General features: G+C 43.6%; 2 protein-coding genes and 1 long non-coding RNA gene across 3 annotated transcripts; 2 read left to right on the top strand and 1 right to left on the bottom strand.

Annotated features, from left to right (window-relative positions):
* Nucleotides 1-2,657, top strand: LOC115194138 (uncharacterized). Its single transcript, XR_003878301.1, has 2 exons — nt 1-133; nt 2,515-2,657. It is a non-coding gene; the product is annotated as an uncharacterized LOC115194138 (long non-coding RNA).
* Nucleotides 2,658-2,737: 80 nt separating this feature from the next.
* On the top strand, nt 2,738-9,461 carry LOC115194931 (uncharacterized). Its single transcript, XM_029754848.1, has 8 exons — nt 2,738-2,898; nt 3,220-6,283; nt 6,704-7,612; nt 7,788-7,843; nt 7,936-7,997; nt 8,583-8,900; nt 9,027-9,138; nt 9,336-9,461. Exons 1-7 carry the CDS (start codon nt 2,738-2,740, stop codon nt 9,128-9,130), a joined length of 4,674 nt encoding a protein of 1,557 aa, XP_029610708.1. The 3' UTR covers nt 9,131-9,138; nt 9,336-9,461.
* Nucleotides 9,462-12,345: 2,884 nt separating this feature from the next.
* On the bottom strand, nt 12,346-19,450 carry ecsit (ECSIT signaling integrator). Its single transcript, XM_029753560.1, has 8 exons — nt 19,432-19,450; nt 18,851-18,925; nt 18,389-18,550; nt 15,190-15,601; nt 14,766-15,044; nt 14,076-14,224; nt 13,742-13,847; nt 12,346-13,579 (listed from the first exon to the last, which is right to left on the bottom strand). The coding sequence occupies exons 3-8, from the start codon at nt 18,527-18,529 to the stop codon at nt 13,320-13,322; spliced, it is 1,347 nt and encodes a 448-aa protein (XP_029609420.1). The 5' UTR covers nt 18,530-18,550; nt 18,851-18,925; nt 19,432-19,450; the 3' UTR covers nt 12,346-13,319.
* Nucleotides 19,451-20,072: the final 622 nt, after the last annotated feature.

Below are 20,072 nucleotides of genomic sequence, written 5' to 3'. Positions count from 1 at the left end.
CCTGGTATTTTTCACCGTTGTCAAGGCAGCGATAGAGAGAAAGGCTGGCTCGCGGAAAGTATCTGCAGTGTCCTGACAGTATATCTGTCCAAACGTTAACAAACTGTCCCGGAAAGTTAGGTGTAACTACCAGGTAATGCATATGCATGTTTTTTTTTCACACGTTTCCAAACATCCTGCTCTTTCACCGCTGGCTTGGTTTTATGCTTTTCGATTAATTTCGACAAGGAACACACACGCAGACAGGCGCCAGTCCGTGTGGACAGGGGAGGAGGAAGATATTGTCCATTGTACGCTGGTAGAGACAGCGCTGGTAACGGCATGAATATCACCAAATTTGTCCAATTTTCCGGGCGCTTTTCTTTGGAATTTGTGGCGATACTCGGACACTCGTCAGCACACTGCGTTTGGTATTCATATGAGAATAAATAAAGAATAAAAAACGGCACACGACAGACATATTTTGTGATAGACGAGGGACATGACTTAAAGAGACAGTGCCATTTTTCTTTTCCTGGTTGTGGTGAATACTGATAGGAACACAGCCTGCATTTTGGAAGCGTTTCAGATTTGATTTGCAAAGATCATGTTGTCTTCAAAGAAAATGTGTTTTGCAACACTGTCTCATTTAGGTTGCATGAAGGCTACTCTGAAAATATGTCCTATAGTAGAACAAATGAATGAAAATGTCCACAGATAGCTCAGAGCTGTTAGTATAGTAATGATGTTCTTCAAGTTGGTGGTTGATCATTGCTAGACAGCCATTTTCTAGTCTTGCCATAGATTTTTAAGCCCAAACTGTAAGTAGGTCACTCAGGAACATTCAATGTTGACTTGGTAAGCAACTCCAGTGTATATTTGGCCTTGTGATTTAGGTTATTGTCCTGCTGAAAGGTGAATTTGTCTCCCAGTGTCTGTTTGAAAGCCGACTGAACCATGTTTCCTTCTAGGATTTTGCCTGTGCTTAGCTCTATTCCGTTTCTTTTTATCATCAAAAATGATAAAGTTCTTGCCGATGATAAGCATACCCATAACATGATGCAGCCACAACCATGCTTGAAAATATGAAAAGTGGTACTCAGTGTTGGGTTTGCCTCAAACATAACGCTTTTCTATTCAGGACATAAAGTCCATTTCTTTGCCAGATTTTTTGAAGTCTTACTTTAGTGCCTTATTGCAAACAAGATGCATGTTTTGGAATATTTTTTATTATGTACAGGCTTCCTTATTTTCACTGTCGTTTAGAGTAGGATGAGTATTATAGAGTAACTACAATGTTGTTGATCCATCCTCAGTTTTCTCCTATCACAGCCATTAAACTCTGTAAAGGTTTTAAAGTCACCATTGGCCACCATTGGTGAAATCCCTGACTCGTTTCCTTCCTCTCCAGCAACTGAAAATGGAAGCACCAGTGGTGGTAAAAGTGAAAGTCACTTAGTAAAAGTATGACAGTATTTGGGTTTTAAATATACTTAAGTATCAAAAGTAAATGTAATTGCTAAAATATACTTAAGTATTAAAATTAAAAGTAAAATCATTTCACATTTCGTATATTAAGAAAACCAAACGGCACCATTTTCTTGTTTTTTTCCATTTACGGATAGCCAGGGCCACGCTCCAACACTCAGACATCATTTACAAACAAAGCATTTGGGTTTATTGAGTCTGCCAGATCAGAGGCTGTAGGAATGACCAGGGATGTTCTCTTGAAAAGTGTGTAAATTGGACCATTTTCCTGTCCTGTTAAGCAATTACAATGTACTTTTGGGTATCAGGGAAAATGTATGGAGTAAAAAGTACATTATTTTCTTTAGGAATGTAGTGAAGTAAAAGTTGTCAAAAATATAAATAGTGAAGTACAGATACCCCAAAAAACTAAGGTATTTTACTCAAGTACTTTACACCACTGGGAAGGACGTCTGTGGTTGAATCTGGGTTTAATTTTCACTGCTCGACTGAGGGACCTGGCAGATAATTGTATGTGTGGGGTTCAGAGCTGATGTAGTCATTCAAAAATCATGTTAAACACTATTATTGCACACAGGGTGAGTCCATGCAACTTATTATGTGACTTGTTAAGCACATTTTTACTCCTGAACTTATTTAGACTTGCAACAACAAAGGGGTTGAATACCTACTGATTCTAGACATTTCAGCTTTCCACTTGTAATTAATTTGTAAAAACATAATTCCACTTTGACATTATGGGGTATTGTGTGTAGGCCAGTGACACAAAATCTTAAATTAACCATTTTTAAATTCAAGCTGTAACACAACAAAATGTGAAAAAAGTCAATGGGTGTGAATACTTTCTGAAAGCTCTGTAAATGGGGTTTTGCGAACACTGATATGTGGCTTGAAGAAGTACCTTAGTTTGTTGGTAGTTGATAAAACAAATAATATTTCAAGAAGTGAGAAGTCAGCTGACAATCCAATTGCAAGCCCTGTTATGATAAATATCTGAATGTGAACTTCAGTTGTTTATTCACGTATTGTTTATTTTCATACTTTTAGGACTTTACCATCTGGCATCTGTTAATGTCAAGATGTGGCGGGTGAACACCAGAGATGGGAGACGGACATAATAAGACCTAAAGGATGCTACTCAATAGCTAAAGGCTGACGATATCCATATCTGGAGGACATTGGAAGAAAAATAGTAGGATGAGTGAGGATTCCGCAGCCAGCACAATTTGGTGAAGAGTAGGAACGGTGACCAAGCAGCAATACGACCATCATGCCAACCACCCAGGGAACTGGAGGAGCTGGCAGCCCACGGGTTCAGCGCTACCGTCCGGCCTCGGAGTTTGACAACGCCACCCTCGCCCAGAAGAGAGAGTACTGGAGGACCAAGAAACGAGAGCAGAGGGCTAAGCTTTCAGAGGTCAAGCGGGAGAGGTCAAAAGCAACAAACAGAGGAAGTAAATCCTTGGACAGTAATGCAGTCCATAAAACCATAACCTCAATGGGGTTGAATTCCGGTGCCTCTTGTTCAATAGTAGGGTCTGCCCCCCCTTTGTTGAATAGTGATGGTTCCTACCAAACTTATGTTGGCGGTGCACCTGTAGTCTTATTGAAGGGAAAGGGTTCTGCTGTCTCCCATAATCAGAACCATAGTGTTGGGGAAGGGGGGCAAAACTATTCCTCAGCAAACCAAAAGGAGAGTTGGTTCCAGAGGATAAAACTCAACAAAGTATTGCCTCAGTTCCCAACATCCAGTGCAGGCCCAGGAAAAGGTGCAATGGTCTGCAAGATGGCAGTGAAAAGTTATCCAACAGGGGGTGCTGTGATTGGAACAGTTACCTCAGCCAAACCCAATGGAGTGCTTCTCAACAGTGGCTCCTTTGTGCCTCCGGTAAGAGTGGCGGTGAGAGCCTCAGGCTCTGCCCCTCGCCAACCACAGAGCGGAATGACTTTTCTCAATGGCAGCTCTCCTGTAGTGTCATCTGAGCAGCATCTGACCACCCAGAGTGTATCAAGGCCTGATGCAATGACAAAGACGCAAGTTACAGTGTCTGTTCAGCCTAGATCGCTAACCACTAACATTACCACAGGGATGACCACCGTGACCACTCAGTCTGCCCCTATGCTAGTTCACAAACCAGGGGTTAGGCCTAGAGGGATGAAAGTAACACCGCTAGGCGGGAAAAAGAGTGCAGTGGTCGCGGCCCAAGGAGTTCGAAGCATCAACGACACATCAGCTACACTGGAGACTGAGGAGGAGCGAGCCGCCAAGCGCAGAGAGAATTGGCGCATCAAGAAAAGAGAACAGCGAGCGAAGCAAGCGGCTAGGTTAAGCAAGGCCAGCAAAAGAATCACGAACATGGAGGTATCGTTGCAGAAAGTAGAACTGTTACCAAACGTGGACGTTGAACGTCCCCAGTCCGCTTTGAGTGCACAGGGCCAGAGGCAGTGTGCTAGTAGGGTCAGTGCCCCGTTCATCTCAGCCGGACGGCTGCTGAAGAACGCCAGAGCGGTGGCTAGCATTGCTGTCAAAAGGGAGTCTGACGATTCAATCCTGGCTAAGCTAACCACAGTCAACTCTAATGAACAGACCGTTCAGCTAAGAGCAGAGAATCTGCAGGAGGCTAAAGCAACAATGCAGACTGGTATCACATCTAATATCATTGGTTATAAACCAGCAGGGGAACCAAGCAGAAGGCTCCCTGGTCCAGTGCAGTTTTCCAACGTTAACCGAGGTATGGTCCGTTGTAGGACTCCGAGACAGAGGTTCATTGAAACCCAAAGGAATTTCCTGGGTCAGAGAAAGATGAGGAAGTCCCCCTGTCATGCCAAAGCCTTAACAACCCACAACGCACCACGAGATGACCCAAAGGAGACCCCCGAGCAGAGGGCGGCCCAGATGCGGGAATACTGGCGTGTCAAGAAGCGGGAGCAGCGAGCCAAGCTGTCTGGCGAAGTCCGAGCTAAGATGAAGGAGAGGGATGCTCTGATGCAAAGAGTCAAGCGTTACCAGAGCATCCTGGAGGATATGAGGAAGGCCAGAGCAGCGGGCTGCAACACGCTGCCACAACGAACGGAAAATAGGCCCACTCACACCAGCGCCTCAGAGATCATTGGAGGTTTCATCATGGAGGATGGTACAGTGACCAATAACATTCCTCAAATTGATCTCACTACAGAAGCAAAAGAGACTGGGGGTGAAATTGGTAGCAGTAGTGGGATGCCTGTTAATCATTTATTTACCAACACACACCGCCAACACCAACTGCTTCCCAAACCTACTGGTGATACCTTTAGTAATGTGGTGTTAAGTCATCAAACACAGGACAACCCACCACCTCCTCTAATCCGTTCTGCTCAGTTTAAAGTCTCTTGTCCTCCCGTCGGCCTGTCGATCATGAAGCCTCCCAGGTTGGTTTCAATCAGACCGAGGACTGAATTTCGCAGCACACCGAAAAACCTGAATTTACACACAGTCTTCCAGCCCCAGAGTCATATCACCCTCACACACCCTCAAAACATCCAGAACACCTTTCCTGGTGTGCCTACAGCGATGCCAAAGCCGGCTAGCTGTGTCATGCAGATGGCTGTCAAAGCTTCTACAGAGTCATCAGTGCTTAACTTGGACCCAAAGCTAACAGAGGAGGAAAGTATGGCTAAGAAGAGGGAGTACTGGAGGGTAAAGAAACGAGAGCAGAGGGCTGCCCGCGCCATCCGCCTAAGGCAAGGAGTTCAAGCTAGGGGAAATGCTGCCTCACAGAAGAGGCGGAACCAAAGGTTAGCACGATTAGCCACAGCCAATCCCAGTGTCAACACCTCTGTCAACCACACACTCGCTATCAAGCCTCTCTCAAACACCAGTCTGTCCATGCCTCCACAGGGAAACCAAATAAAACAAGAAAGAGAATCAATCTCAACACACGCTCCATATCCTCCACTGGAACAACCCCTCTGTGTTGATATCAAACTGTCCCAGTCTCCACCACATCCAGAGCCACCAGACCTAGCCTTGAGTGCTGACAGCCAGGCCACCACTCTCCTGGCAGTGGCCTCTATGAAGAAGCTTCTGGAGGAATCTCTCAGCACTGTGGCTGATTGTAAAACGGAACAGCCTGACTGTATTACAGAACAGCTGCCTTGTAAAAGTGAACCCCAGGCTTGTTCCTCCGAGGAGAATGCCGTCCAGATTGAGGTCAAGCCAATTCTACCTCTGCTCACCCTGGGAGACGAGGAGAAAGCCTCCATATCTGGTGACCTATTGTTGGAGGTCAAAGGGTGGCAGGTGGATGCTGATGCCCCACCACCATGTCAGGTGACCATTCGTCCTCTGAGTCCTCATCCTAAGGACTCTCCCCTATCCAGTCCTTGTACTAACACCCTCTCTTTCTCAGCTTCCCCTCTCAATCGGTCCGAACCCCCCTCTCACTCACCCACACAATCCTGCTCCCACAAGGCAGCCTCCGGAGGACCACTCCTCCCTCTCCCTCGTAGAGCCCAGAGGTTGCGTGCCAAAAAAGCAGGCCACCACCACTGCTGCTCCCCAGAACCTCCGAAGCTACATCACCAGCCACCGCAACAACAACCACCTTGCCAACTTCAAAATCAACACCAGCGTCAACAACATCAGAAACACCCCCAACAACAGCATCAGCAACATCACCACGCCCCAGCGGTGACAGACCAGAATGTGACTCTGCAGAAGAAGAGGGAGTACTGGAGGATGATGAAGAGGCAGCAGAGAGCCAGGAAGGCTAGGCAGGGAGGAGGGGGGCTGAGGCAGGGGGACTACAGCAGACGACTGGCCCTCAAAGCAGCACAGGTGGGTGGATATAATTTGTAATCCATGCTATTAGATTTCATCATCGTGCAGATTTCATGACTCACAATGGTAGGCCAATACCTATCATTTTACTTTAATTTGAGGTAAAAGTACATTTTGTGGTTATGTTAATTGGAATGTGGAACTATGTCTTTTTCAATGCAATACTGTACACAAGGCCACTGTCCAGTCTAACTGAAATGCCATGAATTTCTCTCTGGCATTTGATACAAGCAACAAAAATAGAGGGAGAGGGGGAGGAAGTATATGGATTCTGAGAACTAGACAAACATGAACAACCATAAACAAGTAAATGTTTGTAAAGATAAACAAATAGATCAAATAACCCTGGTTCTAAATGATATATTGTGACATAAAACGAATGTAAAGCTGTCCGTTGATTGTGTTGTTGTCTTTTAGGCTCCGAATCTCCATATTGTCAAGACACCGACACAGAGGCCAGTGCAGAGAGGCGGGAGCTTCAGTCTACAAGGCGCACCATTGCTCAAACCACAGCCCTCCCCCCTTCTCCAGCCTATATCTCCCCCTGCCTCTGGACCTCAGGCAAGCCTCAACATGGTCACCAACATCCCTACACTTCTGGTTGTGAGCCCCACCACCTCCAACATGGGACAGCCGTCTGATACACTACAGCTCAGACCTCCGGTCAACTGTACCACTATTTCCAATTCATCCATTGGCCACACAGGGTCCTCCCAGACATCTCATAGCTTCAGTACCGCGTTTCTCCCTGTAGGAGGCGGTGTCACTGCCCCTCCATTGGGTGAGGGGAAGAAAGGCGGGCTGCTACTGGTGGAGAGCCAACAGGAAGCGGCCCCGGGGTCCAGCCCTGACTCGCCACGTGTTAGAAAATGGCGACTGCAAGAGCAGGAAATCTCAGACGCCGACGCCTCACCCATCGCTACTCTCTCACCTCCGCCCAACCCTCTGACTAGCATCAAGCTCTTACCAATTCATCCTCCCAGTCAAACGTCCACATTCACACCAACACAGACTCCTTTCAAATGTCAAGGTGCTCAGATTCCTCAAAGTGGGAATTTACAAAATGTAGGATTGCCTACAATGCAGGGGCTCACCAGAAGCCCCATCTACATAAGCTCCATGGGTCCGCCCAAGCCAGTGCCGGGGGAGTCGGAAGAGGAGACTCTGAGGAAGAAGAGGGAGTACTGGAGGGTGAAGAAGAAGGAACAGAGAGCCAGGAAGGCCATGAGGGACAGGGAGCTGACTGAGAAGAGGGCTTCGGTCAACTGGAGGCCCATCCTCCCCAGCAGTCAGCCTCAACACCTGCTGCAGGGGCTGGATACACAGGTAATTTTTACAATGGTGAACGTTTCAAAGAAAACACCATATCATATTTTAAGTCCGAACTATATGGTAAATCAGGCATTGGTACCAAGGGGTGAGGATTCAGCCTTGGGTAACTTTGGTTCCTCTTGGTCAGTTCATGTCCATTAGGGCTGACCGTAATTTTTCTCAACCAAAGGAACATGATCCCGACCGGTGGGTCAACACCTCGGAGGACTCTGAACTACATCTAAGGTGAGAGAGTCGTTTTCAGGATCCCTCTGACGTTCCTCTTATCTCAATGTGTATGTTGGTAGTAACCAGTACCGTGGTGTCTTTTCCCATAGTACTTCCACAGAGACAGACATGGGCTACTTTCCTGACCCAAGCCATACGGAACCCACAGAAGGTAATACATTTGAAACGTATAGATCCCTCAAACTCAACTCTGGTCCTCGAAGCCAGTTCCACTGCGTTGTTTTCATGGTTACCCTCTAATCAGGGACTGCTATAGACCTGGGACACCAGGTGGGTGCAATTAATTATCAGGTAGAACAGAACCAGCAGGCTCCAGACCTCGTAGGGTCAGAGTGAATACCCCTGTTATAGATCTATTAGGCACAAATCTTACTACAGCTATAGGTGTTTCTTAGAGTAACCTTGTTGCAAACTAGCCCAAATATTTGTATATATATTTTCAGCCCTTGGCTAGTAGAATGTTTTCATGGGCTGCTGTGACTGGCTAGTGCCCAAAAACTGTGGATGGGCAGTTTTATTATTTTGAACTCGGTTCAGCTTTCAACTTACTCATCAAACCTGTAATAGTAGAATGCACAAGGTGACATTTCGAAATTGGGTAGTACATCGTCAGTTCCTCTTATTGTCATGTCAGTCATTGCATAGCGTAGAGAGCTATGTTCCCCAATGCTTAGAAGGGGCCTGAGTGAAAAAGTTTGGGAACCCCTGTCTTACAATACCACTCTCTTTCCCCCAGAGGAATCAGAGCTCCTTTTCCCAGGCGATGATCATCCCGACAACTACAACGGCCCCATCTCAGATGCCGTATGGAGGAACTGCTACCTCATGGACTACGACCCCCTGAACCAGCTGCTGGTGTGCATGGTGTGCGGGGATCTCCAGTACTCCCACAGCCTGGAGGGGGTGAGGGCCCACATCGAGGAGGCCCACCCGGACACCCTGAGCCTGGTGCCCCCGGAGCGCCGGCACATCCTGGAGGCCTGGGACGAGCAGGTGTCCAGGAGAGAACTTTTCTTCACCAGCCAGCTGCAGCAGCACAGCGGTGGGATGGGAGGTAATAAGGACCTATTATATATTAGAGGGCCCAGAGTTCTTCCTGGTAAAGAAAGGCTCCGGTCCCTTGCGATGGGGACATTTGGGATTTAGGGTTTCTGACATATCCATGCACATTTTGTTTCAGAGGACATTGCCAACCTCCCAGCAGAAGTAGAGGTAATGGTTGATACAGAGGACTCATCATACCTGAAGAACAGCAAGAGCTCCAAAACCACCAACAGACTCTGAGAGCTAAGGTGAGCATTTGTGCCTTCTTTAACAGTACATTGAACTTGACACCATCCACGTCTAAATATCATCATGTTCACCACAACTCTGTGTACCAAGGGGGGTATTCCTATCTGTCTGTAAGAACACATTTTCATGAAACATATTTCTGATGTTGCACATGTTTTTTTTTCACATACTCCTACTTATTTGTCTTGATTTGCAGAAGCACAAATCACTAAATGCCAGACAGCGTAAAGCAGCGTTCAGAAGTGGAGGAGGAAAAAAAAACGTTACTGCTGGTTTCTTTTAACGTCTGTTTATTTTTAGAGAGCAGTTCACCACTACAAAAGATTATCTAAACTTGAACTGCATACATAGGTGACATTGAACCACAAGAGACAAGCTTTACCTCAATAACTTTGGGATACACACACACACTCGCTGTTTTTGAAAGCGCAGTTTTGTAGCGATTGTCATTCTCTACTACTAAACTAAGTCTTCTATGTCCGAAGCAAACAGTTAATATTCATGATGTCACTGGGTTCAATAATGTCATTGTGCTTTATGAAACACACTAAAGCAGACAGGAGGGCTCTCCTAGTCAACTGTAATGGGTTAACATCCCTGTTTTATGCATCCATGATGAACAGGTCAGTTATGTTCTTCAATCTGAATGAATGATATGTCCTTGGTCTTACTCAATGTATCAGGATCAATATGATGCAAGTTAAGGGCAAGTCGCAGACCTGTAAATTTGACTTGAGACCATGCGTCATTTGAAATTGTCTACGGGTGATCAGTTGTTTGATATTCGTCTGTACATCCAGTACCAGTCAAAAGTTTGGACACACCTACTCATTCCAGGGTTTTTCATTATTTGTACTATTTTCTACATTGTAGAATAATAGTAAAGACATCAGAACTATGAAATAACACATATGGAATCATGTAGTAAACAAAAAAAGGGTTAAACTAATCAAAATAGATTTTATATTTTAGATTATTCAAAGTAGCCACCCTTTGCCTTTGCTTTGCACACTGTTGGCATTCTCTCAACCAGCTTCATGAGCACTTGCTGAGCACTTGTTGCTTTTCCTTCACTCTGTGGTTCAACTCATCCCAAACCATCTCAGTTGGGTTGAGGTTGGGTGATTATGGAGGCCAGGTCATCTGATGCAGCACTCTCCTTCTTGGTCAAATAGCCCTTACACAGCCTGGAGGTGTGTTGGGTCATTGTCCTGTTGAAAAACAAATGATAGTCCCACTAAGCGCAAACCAGATGGGATGGCGTATCGTTGCAGAATGCTGTGGTAGCCATGCTGGTTAAGTATGCCTTGAATTCTAAATAAATCAGACAGTGTCACCAGCAAAGCACCCCCACCTCCATGCTTCACCGTGGGAACCACACACGCGGAGATCATCTGTTACCCTACTCTGCGTCTCACAAAAACACAGCGGTTGGAACCATCACAATTAGACTCATCAGACCAAACGACAGATTTCCACCGGTCTCATGTCTATTGCTCGTGTTTCTTGGCCCAAGCAAGTCTCTCTTTATTGGTGTTCTTTAGTAGTGGTTTCTTTGCAGCAATTCGACCACGAAGGCCTGATTCACACAGTCTCCTCTGAACAGTTGATGTTGTGTCTGTTACTTGAACCCTGTGAAGGATTTATTTGGGCTGCAATTTCTGAGGCTAGTAACTAATGAACTTATCCTCTGCAGCAGAGGTAACTCTGGGTCTTCCTTTCCTGTGGCGGTTCTCATGAGAGACAGTTTCATCATAGCGCTTGGTGGTTTTTGCGACTGCACTTGAAGAAACTTTCAACGTTCTTGAAATGTTCCGGATTGACTGACCTTCATGTCTTAAAGTAATGATGGCTGTTCTTGACATAATTTGGACTTTGGTCTTTTACCAAATAGGCCTATCTTCTGTATACCACCCCTACCTTGTCACAACACAACTGATTGGCTCAAACGCATTAAAGAAAGAAATTCCACAAATTAACTTTTAACAAGGCACACCTGTTAATCGAAATGCATTCCATGTGACTACATTCCTCATGAAGCTGGTTGAGAGTGCCAGCAGTGTGCAAAGGGTGGCTACTTTTAAGAATCTAAAATCTAAATATATTTTTATTTGTTTAACACCTTTTTGGTCACTACATGATTCCATATGTGTTTTTCATAGTTTTGACATTCACTATTATTCTACAATGTAGAAAATAGTAAAAATAAAGAAAAACCCTGGAATGAGTAGGCGTATCCAAACTTTTGACGGTTACTGTACATTTTATAATTTCATTTTATATTTTTTCACAATTCCTATCAGTTTTGTTATTCAGATCCAAGGGATGTCCTTGCATGGGGGTATTTTAAATATGCCGTAAAAAGTAGTGATTTTTTTTTTCGGTCCCACTTTAAAACGAAGAACAACTTATAAAGCGGGGTTCCCCAACTGGTGTCACGCCAGTTTGGTTTTATTTGCACCCCAAATTTTCTGAGCCAAAAAATAATACTTTTGTATTTTTATTGTTGGACTGTAAAAACACCAGCAAATCAGCTCTGAGATTTTAATTTTGGAAATCTGTTCCAAAGTATTCCCAAGCAGAAGAGAGATGCGGTCGTATACAAATGTAAACAAGGTTCAAGTTATCTGGAAGCGTATGTGATACTCTATAAATGGTGTACAAACAGTGCATGTCGTCACATTTGGTAATTTACCCTACAGTGGGAATTGTCATCCTTTGGAGAGTATGACATACGCGTATAGATGATTTGTGAAGCATTTATTTAGTGCTTATGAAGCCTTTGTGTATGCTATACAAGTTGCACTTCATTCAAAGTGGGACCGATTTTTCTAGATATTAATGCACCATACTTTACAACACTGTATCTTCAAAATACTTGTGACTCTTCATTTTTATTTTTACCGTTTTCGTAAAACATTTTTTTGGAATGTAAAAGAATTCTTCCTTTTTGAACATTTTTTGTAATGGTAATTTGACACATGTATGCCTGCACTGTAAATACAACATTTATGTTTAAAGGGGTGGTTAAATGTCAATACCCTTAATGTATTATTTGATTGCCTATGAAAATAAACCTAACCCTTTATGGTTAGTGGTACTCATACTGCTTCTGATTTTGTTAATATTTCCTTGTCTCTATACATACTGTGTACATTAACTCTTTCAATGTATTTATTTGGTCTGAACAACCAGTCAGTGACACATGACTTTCATTTGTATTTAATATCTTTGATTAAACAATCAACAAATCAGCATTTCCCCCCCCCCCAATTCAAAATTACTTCTAACAACAAAAGTATGATCCAATGGCCTGCTGCTTGGATGTGGAGTGTTGGACATATAGGAAGTATCAGAAATCATGTGGAAGAGATTTTCATTTGCAGTGTTTTTGGTTCACCAATATGCTGAAAATATTGTCCAATAGAGCAGTCTGTCTTAACGGACTGAAAATGCATTGAAAACAGAATGTACTGTGAACTTTTTCTTCTACAGCTGTAATGAACTTTAAAATGTACAGGGGACACTGACCAAGCTGTACTATTTACCTGTTGAGAATGTACCACTTTCAATTGGTTCCTACCTTGTTTGTTTAAAAGGGAATGTTCAAATGCCTTTTTTAGGTACTAATAAACCCTTTTGGTAACTTTTACAGTGGTTCTATGATTTAATGGGAGGTAGGTGTTATCAAGGGAGGTGGGCTGGGAGAGGCCTGTGAAACAAAACTTGTTCGATATGTTACCATCCATCTTACATGCCATACAAAAGAAACGGCTATAGAAGTAAATAATTTATTGTTTTGTGTTGATTTGAGCATGTCTTGACACAGTGCAAATTCAAAGTTCCTTCAAGAGCCTTATTAAAGGCATTCTTACAGCAACATCAAATGAGTTGAGGGCATCAGGTTACAGCCATACATTATCTACAGTATTCTTCCAATAGCTCACTTAAGCTTGGTTTCCTGAAAGATCATACATGAGTTGACTATAGGTGGGTACATTATAATTAGGTATTAAATCCACTTTAACTTGAAGACATCCTATGATTACCAGATTTTATGATGAGAGCCAGAAGTGACCTGACAAGAAGAACTAGTTATGATAAATGCGCTGTGACAGAAAGCTTGCTCTCCAGGTAATCTCTGGTAGTGAAGTGAGCTGTATCATAGTCCTGGCGCTGGTCACTGCTTCACTCCCTGGCTACGCTGATGCTCCTCCTCCACAACAATATCTGTCTCTACCTCCTCTTCGCCCTCCTCCCTGTACCCGGGTCCTGGGTCTGCCACTCCCTGGAGCTCCCTGGGGCCGGCCTCCAGGCGGAATAGGGTAGGGACACGGCCCAGGATGGGGTTGGTCTCCTGCAGGCCTGAGATCCATTGGTTCAGGGTGGCCTGATCCCCCTGGCTCGTCATACACATGGCGAACACCGGCCCTTCATCCACTGCAGAAAACAAGACGTATATCCTTTATCACTTACGATACACCACTCCACCTCCAAAGTCCCGTACGAATTCTTACAGCTGTGCCCAGCATCACTTTAGTTTGTGAGATATCTAAAGTTTTGTTGAATTGAACTGATTAGGTCCTAGGTGTTTTATCTTACCGTCTTCCACGTCGAAGCTGTCGTCGTCCCCCATGTCACGGTCCAAGTCCAGGTCCAGCTGAAGAGGGTAGTCGAAACACCTCTCAGGGTCGTAAGGCTCCTCCACCTGACAGGGTGAAAACCGGTACGGTAATAAATCAACCGTTACTGCTCAAGCAAAAATAAAAACATACAATAACGCTATTATAATAGTACGGGACAGATACCACTGAGGCAATATTCATCATCAAAATGATAACATTGTAAATGCTACTGTTAAAATATACACCATTATTTACAAATACACAATGTTATCATTCCTTTGGCTTTAACAGAGTTGCACAGGGTCTCCCACCTTCTCCTCGGGGGGCAGTGGGTCAGCCCTGAGTATGTAGTAGTAGACACAGATCTTCCTCAGCCACAGGGGGAAGGGGCCCTCCACAAACACAGGCCTGTTAGGGTTATGTTTAGCCAGCAGCTCCATCTGGTCTGGGCTCTGGATCCCTAACACGGGGGGAAAGAGCAGGGAGGTAGGAATTAACATTGAGATGACAGAAACAACGTTTGACATATGTTTGCATCCCCCAATACAGGGGTGTCAAACTTATTCCATGGAGGGTCTAGTGTCTGCTGGTTTTTCCTTTCAATTAAGCTCTAGACAGCCAGGTGAGGAGAGTTCCTGACTAATCAGTGACCTTAATTCATAACTGCTCCCCAGGCGCTGAAGACGTGGAATGTCGATTAAGGCAGCCCCCCCCCCCCCCCGCACCTCTGACTCAGAGGGGTTGGGTTAAATGCGGAAGACATTTCAGTTGAAGGCATTCAGTTGTACAACTGACCAGGTACCCCCCTTTCCCTCCGTGGATTGAGTTTGACACATGCTCTAATGCCGTTGATCTATTCAATTGATCATTGCTAACCTAAATATTTTCTGACCACAAAATACGAGCTATATCAACTGAAAACCCTTCAACTATAGAGTGAGAAAACCTTGGATTCGGATCAGAGTTTGCACGTAAAAGGAGAGGGAACTTTGATTATCTACCTACGACGTGTGGGAAGGTGATCTCCCCTGACTCAGAGACGTCGGTACAGGGCATCTGGTAGACGGTGACCTTAGCGTCCAGGTCGTTGGCGATGCGGTTGAGACTGAGGCGGGCCAGATCGACAGGATCCTCGGGGAGCTGCACGGGGACGGGGAAAGGGTTGGCGTGCTTGAACTTGGGGAACCAGTACATGATGCGCTGGTACTTCCTCATCGGGTGGCTCTTGTCACCGAAGATCTGGACGATCAGGACCTTACTGTCGACATTTGGCATGATACCTGATGACACAGCAACATTAATGCATGGCAAAAAGGGGGTCTGTCAATAAAAAGACACTAGCTATTTATTTTAAATGGTTTGAAAGACACTGTTCTGAAAAACTATTGGCCCAATCTCTCACTCACACGCTCCCTCCCCACCCACCATAGTTCTCCATCTGTTCCAGCAGGTGCACCCCACACTCCTGCTGTCGGGGGTAGTGGTTGAACATGCGCTGGATAAAATTCCTGGGGACAAACACCTCCTTGGGAAAGACATCCAACAGCTTGTTGTAGACTGTAAGGTCCCGTTCCACACCAAACTCTGGCATCTTCTTCAAGGCAGCGTATATGAACTCTACGTGACCCCGACGCCGTATGTCCCTCTTACTGAAGACATCCACCACTCTGTTGAAGGTGGCCTTAGTCTTGGCCTCCCTGGCCACCCTCTCAAACAGGTCATCGTGAGTGATCAGTGACTTGTCCTTCTTTATTCTATCCTCATGCTCTTCACCTGGGTCTGTGGGTATGGGTTGGCTCTTATAACATCCAGGGCTGCCATGGAAATGCCTGAGTGCCTGTTGATAACGAAGAAACGCATTGATGAGGAGATACAAGCAGTCGACATAGTTCAACAAAACGCATAAAAAGGTTATTCGACACAGATTTTTTTTTTAACCTATTATGGATAGGGGGCAGTATTTTCACGGCCGGATAAAAAACGTACCCGATTTAATCTGATTATTACTCCTGCCCAGAAACTAGAATATGCATATAATTATTAGCTTTGGATAGAAAATACTCCAAAGTTTCTAAAACTGTTTGAATGGTGTCTGTGAGTATAACAGAACTCATTTGGCAGGCCAAAACATGAGAAGATTCTGTTCAGGAAGTACACTGTCTGACCATTTCTTCCCCTTCTTGATTATATCTATCCATTACAAAGGATCTCTGCTGTTACGTGACACTTCCTATGGCTTCCATGGGCTCTCAGAGCCCGGGAAAAAGCTGAATGATGTAATTCAAAGCCCTGGCTGAAACACACGAGCGCTTTTGCTAAGTGGTCTATCAGCGGACAAAGGGCTTCATGCTCGTGCACGATACGACACCATGATTTTATTCTATCGTCTCTGAACGGATTCAACGACTCCCGGTCGGAATATTATCGCTTTTTTTACGAGAAAATTATTTTAAACAGCGGTTGACATGCTTCGAAGTACGGTAATGAAATATTTAGAAATCTTTTGTCACGAAATGCGCATGACACTTATTTACCATTCGGATAGTGTCTGGAACGCATGAACAAAACGCCTCTGTTGGTACATAACTATGGATTATTTTGGACCAAACCTACATTTGTTATTGAAGTAGAAGTCCTGGGAGTGCATTCTGACGAAGAACAGGAAAGGTAATGAAACTTTTCTAATAGAAAATCGGAGTTTGGTGAAGGCTAAACTTGCTGGGTGTCTAAATAGCTAGCCCTGTGATGCCGGGCTATCTACTGAGAATATTGTAAAATGTGCTTTCACCGAAAAGCTATTTTAAAATCGGACATATCGAGTGCATAGAGGAGTTCTGTATCTATAATTCTTAAAATAATTGTTATGTTTTTTGTGAACGTTTATCGTGAGTAATTTAGTAAATTCACCGGAGGTTTGCGGGGGGTATGCTAGTTCTGAACGTCACATGCTAATGTAAAAAAGCTGGTTTTTGATATAAATATGAACTTGATTGAACAAAACATGCATGCATTGTATAACATAATGTCCTAGGGTTGTCATCTGATGAAGATCATCAAAGGTTAGTGCTGCATTTAGCTGTGGTTTTGTTTTTTGTGACATTATATGCTAGCTTGAAAAATGGGTGTCTGATTATTTCTGGCTGGATACTCTGCTGACATAATCTAATGTTTTGTTTTTGCTGTAAAGCCTTTTTTGAAATCGGACAGTGTGGTTAGATTAACGAGAGTCTTGTCTTTAAAATGCTGTAAAATAGTTATATGTTTGAAAAATGGAAGTTTTCGGATTTTAGAGGAATTTGTATTTCGCGCCACGCCCATCATTGGATATTGGAGCAGGTGTTCCGCTAGCGGAACATCTAGATGTAAGAGGTTTTAAAGGATGCACAGAAACCACAAAAAATGTGTGGTGTTTTTAGTGAAAGATTATTTGTTTGCAATATGTGATCTATAGTATAGACTATGAGAGCTTCATAAGCTGTTCATTAATTGTGGGGTTTGAATAGTGTGAGAAGACAACATATGTGGTGAGAATCATAACAGGATACAAAATCAATTCTCTCTCTTAAAGGCGCAGCAGCCTACATTGGGTGTACAATTTTCAATTACAACATTATTTAATCTGCAGTTATTCTTCTGCCATTTATTATGTTACCAATAATATTGACATGTTAATATTATCTTCTGATTGCATTTAGTTAAAATATTAGACATAATTGTAATCTATTAGCTTCCAAAAAGCAAGTACCAGTAAATTCCGGACTATAAACCGCAACTTTTTTCCCACACTTTGAACCCCGCGGCTAATATATGGATTTTTCCCACTTTCAATTTTTTTTTCTCCAAAAAAACACATTCTGTGACGTGCTCAGTTTTTTGGCGGCATGAAGCTTTCATTAGACCAATGAAATTGCCAAACGGGTTAAGGTCAAACAACTTTTTTGTTTACTGTTTAGATTAAATCGAGCGGTCTCAAACTTCCCATCATTCTGATTATGGTAGTCATTTTGTCACCCTCATCATGGCAAAGACACGGAGAAATGCATATGATGCAGCTTTCAAGTTGAAGGCGATTGATCTGGCTGTTGGAAAAGGAAATAGAGCTGCTGCACGGGAGCTTGGTCTTAATGAGTCGATGATAAGACTTTGGAAACAGCAGCATGAAGAATTGACTCAGTGCAAAAAGACAACTAAAACTTACTGCTAATTTTGTATTTTTTGTTACAAGCCGTGTTTCATTAAAGCCTGTGTAAAGTTCATTTGTTTCAATGTACCGGTAGGCACCTGCGGCTTATAGACATGTGCGGCTTATTTATGTTCAAAAAAAATAAATTCAGTGGGTGCGGTTTATATTCAGGTGCGCTTAATAGTCCGGAAATTACGGTAGGTATAGCTCGCTGCCCGATGGAATGGCTTGTCCTGCACAGAAACATAGCAACGTGAATTCAAAAGAGGACTCGGACCACAAAATAGGTAAAGTGAACTGGCAAGAGTCGAGTCCTCATTTAAAGGCAAGGGCAGTGTGAATACAAAGAGACCTGAGATCTTTAGCTTCTTCTTTTTCTTTTACCCCGGAGTTTACTTTAAAGAGGACTATATTTGAAAACCCCCCTCGGGAGTGACTTACCTGACCACGTGTGTTGCGTACTGTTATTTGGGACAGTGCAGTGGCTGGCGGAAGCAGGGCAGCATGCTGGACAGCTGCTCTGACAGAGGGGGCCAGGATCCCTACACTCTGGAGCCGTAGTAGACAGCGGGCACCGTTCATAGTACATGCATCATGTGGATCCTAAGAGAAAACAGTGACATGATGAATAAGTTAAGCAGATGGGACAAATAGTACATGTACACTATTATTATTCTGCATCAACATGATTATTGTTACAAATTGCCAACACATAAGCGCAGTCTGCTGATCAATCTCTGTGGTTTTTAGGGGTTCATGACACGATCATTGACAGTAAAAGAGACAACCGACATACTGTAATGCACTGTGGAAAGATAGTTAACTAAGTACTTATCTTCACGCTAGCTATAAGTAGCCATGTTTAAGTTATCAACTTGTGTGTGAAAGAAGCGCGATACTTACACGGTGAGGTTAATCTCCTTTGTATCAAGTCTCCTTCAGACATGTCTCTCCATGGGCACCTCCATGTTGAAACCGCTGTGGTATAAGGACCAGAGATATTACAAAATGCATGAGATAGGATTCCCACTTGGTAATGAATGGAGGAACGTATAACACCCCACCCAACAGACTATCGACTAATCGCGTAATTTTTAACAATTATTTTTATTTCATCTTTATTTAACCAGGTAGGCTAGTTGAGAACATATTCTCATTTACAACTACGACCTGTCCAAGATAAAGCAAAGCAGTGCGATACAAACAACAGCACAGAGTTACACATGGAATAAACAAACATATAGTCAATAATACAATTTAAAAAAATCTATATACAGTGTGTGCAAATGAGGTAGGATAAGGGAGGTAAGGCAATAAATAGGCAAATGTGGCGAAATAATTACAATATAGCAATTAAACACTGGAGCTATGTGTGCAGAATAGTCAGGGTATGAGTCGAGAAACTTGACTATTTTTCTCTAAAGTATATCATGTCACGATTCAAAAGCTATACGATAATACAGAGAACAAGTTAATTATCTCACATCTCGGAAAATATTTGTAATGTTGTACTTTTTGAGCAAACGCCCCAATTGACTCCCATTCACTTCTTGAAGGAGAACTTTCATTGTCCCATAATCGCCCAGAATGCAAGGCGGCACATGGACGACGCATGGGCAACGTACACAATACTCGTTAATACGAGTTTTCCATCTCCTCAAAAGTGTTTCTGTTAGAATGCCGGGTTCATTTCCTGTTTCAACCACGTTTTCATTCCCCCATAATAACAGAAACAAGAACGCCGACACCCATTCCGCCATCATGTGTACATGCAGTACACAAACACGCCACGAGGTGGCAGGAAATCTATGTGAAAATCAAATCAGCTGAACAGAACTTTTGGACGACAGGGGGGTGTAACCAGTGATTTGTGATTTACACTAGATGGCACATTTTGGGGGCACTGTGTTGAAGCCGCCTCACCTTCATACTGGCACTCCCTTACCGGGGTAAATTTGGGGGTGAAACTATAGAAATGCACTTATTAATGTCTACATTCGTTTCTGCCACGTGTATTCTATTACAGACACTTTAACATTATATTATGTGAGCAAAACACAAATAAAAAATGAAAGAAATATTTACAAACATTCCCTAAAGTATCATTTTTTTAGATGACTAATGT

Source organism: Salmo trutta, chromosome 5 (genome assembly GCF_901001165.1).
Source record: "Salmo trutta chromosome 5, fSalTru1.1, whole genome shotgun sequence".
Taxonomy (NCBI): Eukaryota; Metazoa; Chordata; class Actinopteri; order Salmoniformes; family Salmonidae; genus Salmo; species Salmo trutta.
This window is presented reverse-complemented; position numbering and strand designations above follow the sequence as displayed.

Bases quoted from the DNA above. Each gene is read 5' to 3' on its own strand.
- ecsit (XM_029753560.1), bottom strand. From the start codon at position 18,529: ATGAACGGTGCCCGCTGTCTACTACGGCTCCAGAGTGTAGGGATCCTG. The intron at 15,045-15,189 runs GTGGGTGGGGAG...CTGTGTCATCAG, and splicing joins GGAACAGATGGAGAACTATG to GTATCATGCCAAATGTCGAC. The intron at 13,580-13,741 runs GTAAGATAAAAC...TGTTTTCTGCAG, and splicing joins CAGCTTCGACGTGGAAGACG to TGGATGAAGGGCCGGTGTTC.
- LOC115194931 (XM_029754848.1), top strand. From the start codon at position 2,738: ATGCCAACCACCCAGGGAACTGGAGGAGCTGGCAGCCCACGGGTTCAG. The intron at 7,998-8,582 runs GTAATACATTTG...TCTTTCCCCCAG, and splicing joins CCATACGGAACCCACAGAAG to AGGAATCAGAGCTCCTTTTC. The intron at 8,901-9,026 runs GTAATAAGGACC...ATTTTGTTTCAG, and splicing joins GCACAGCGGTGGGATGGGAG to AGGACATTGCCAACCTCCCA.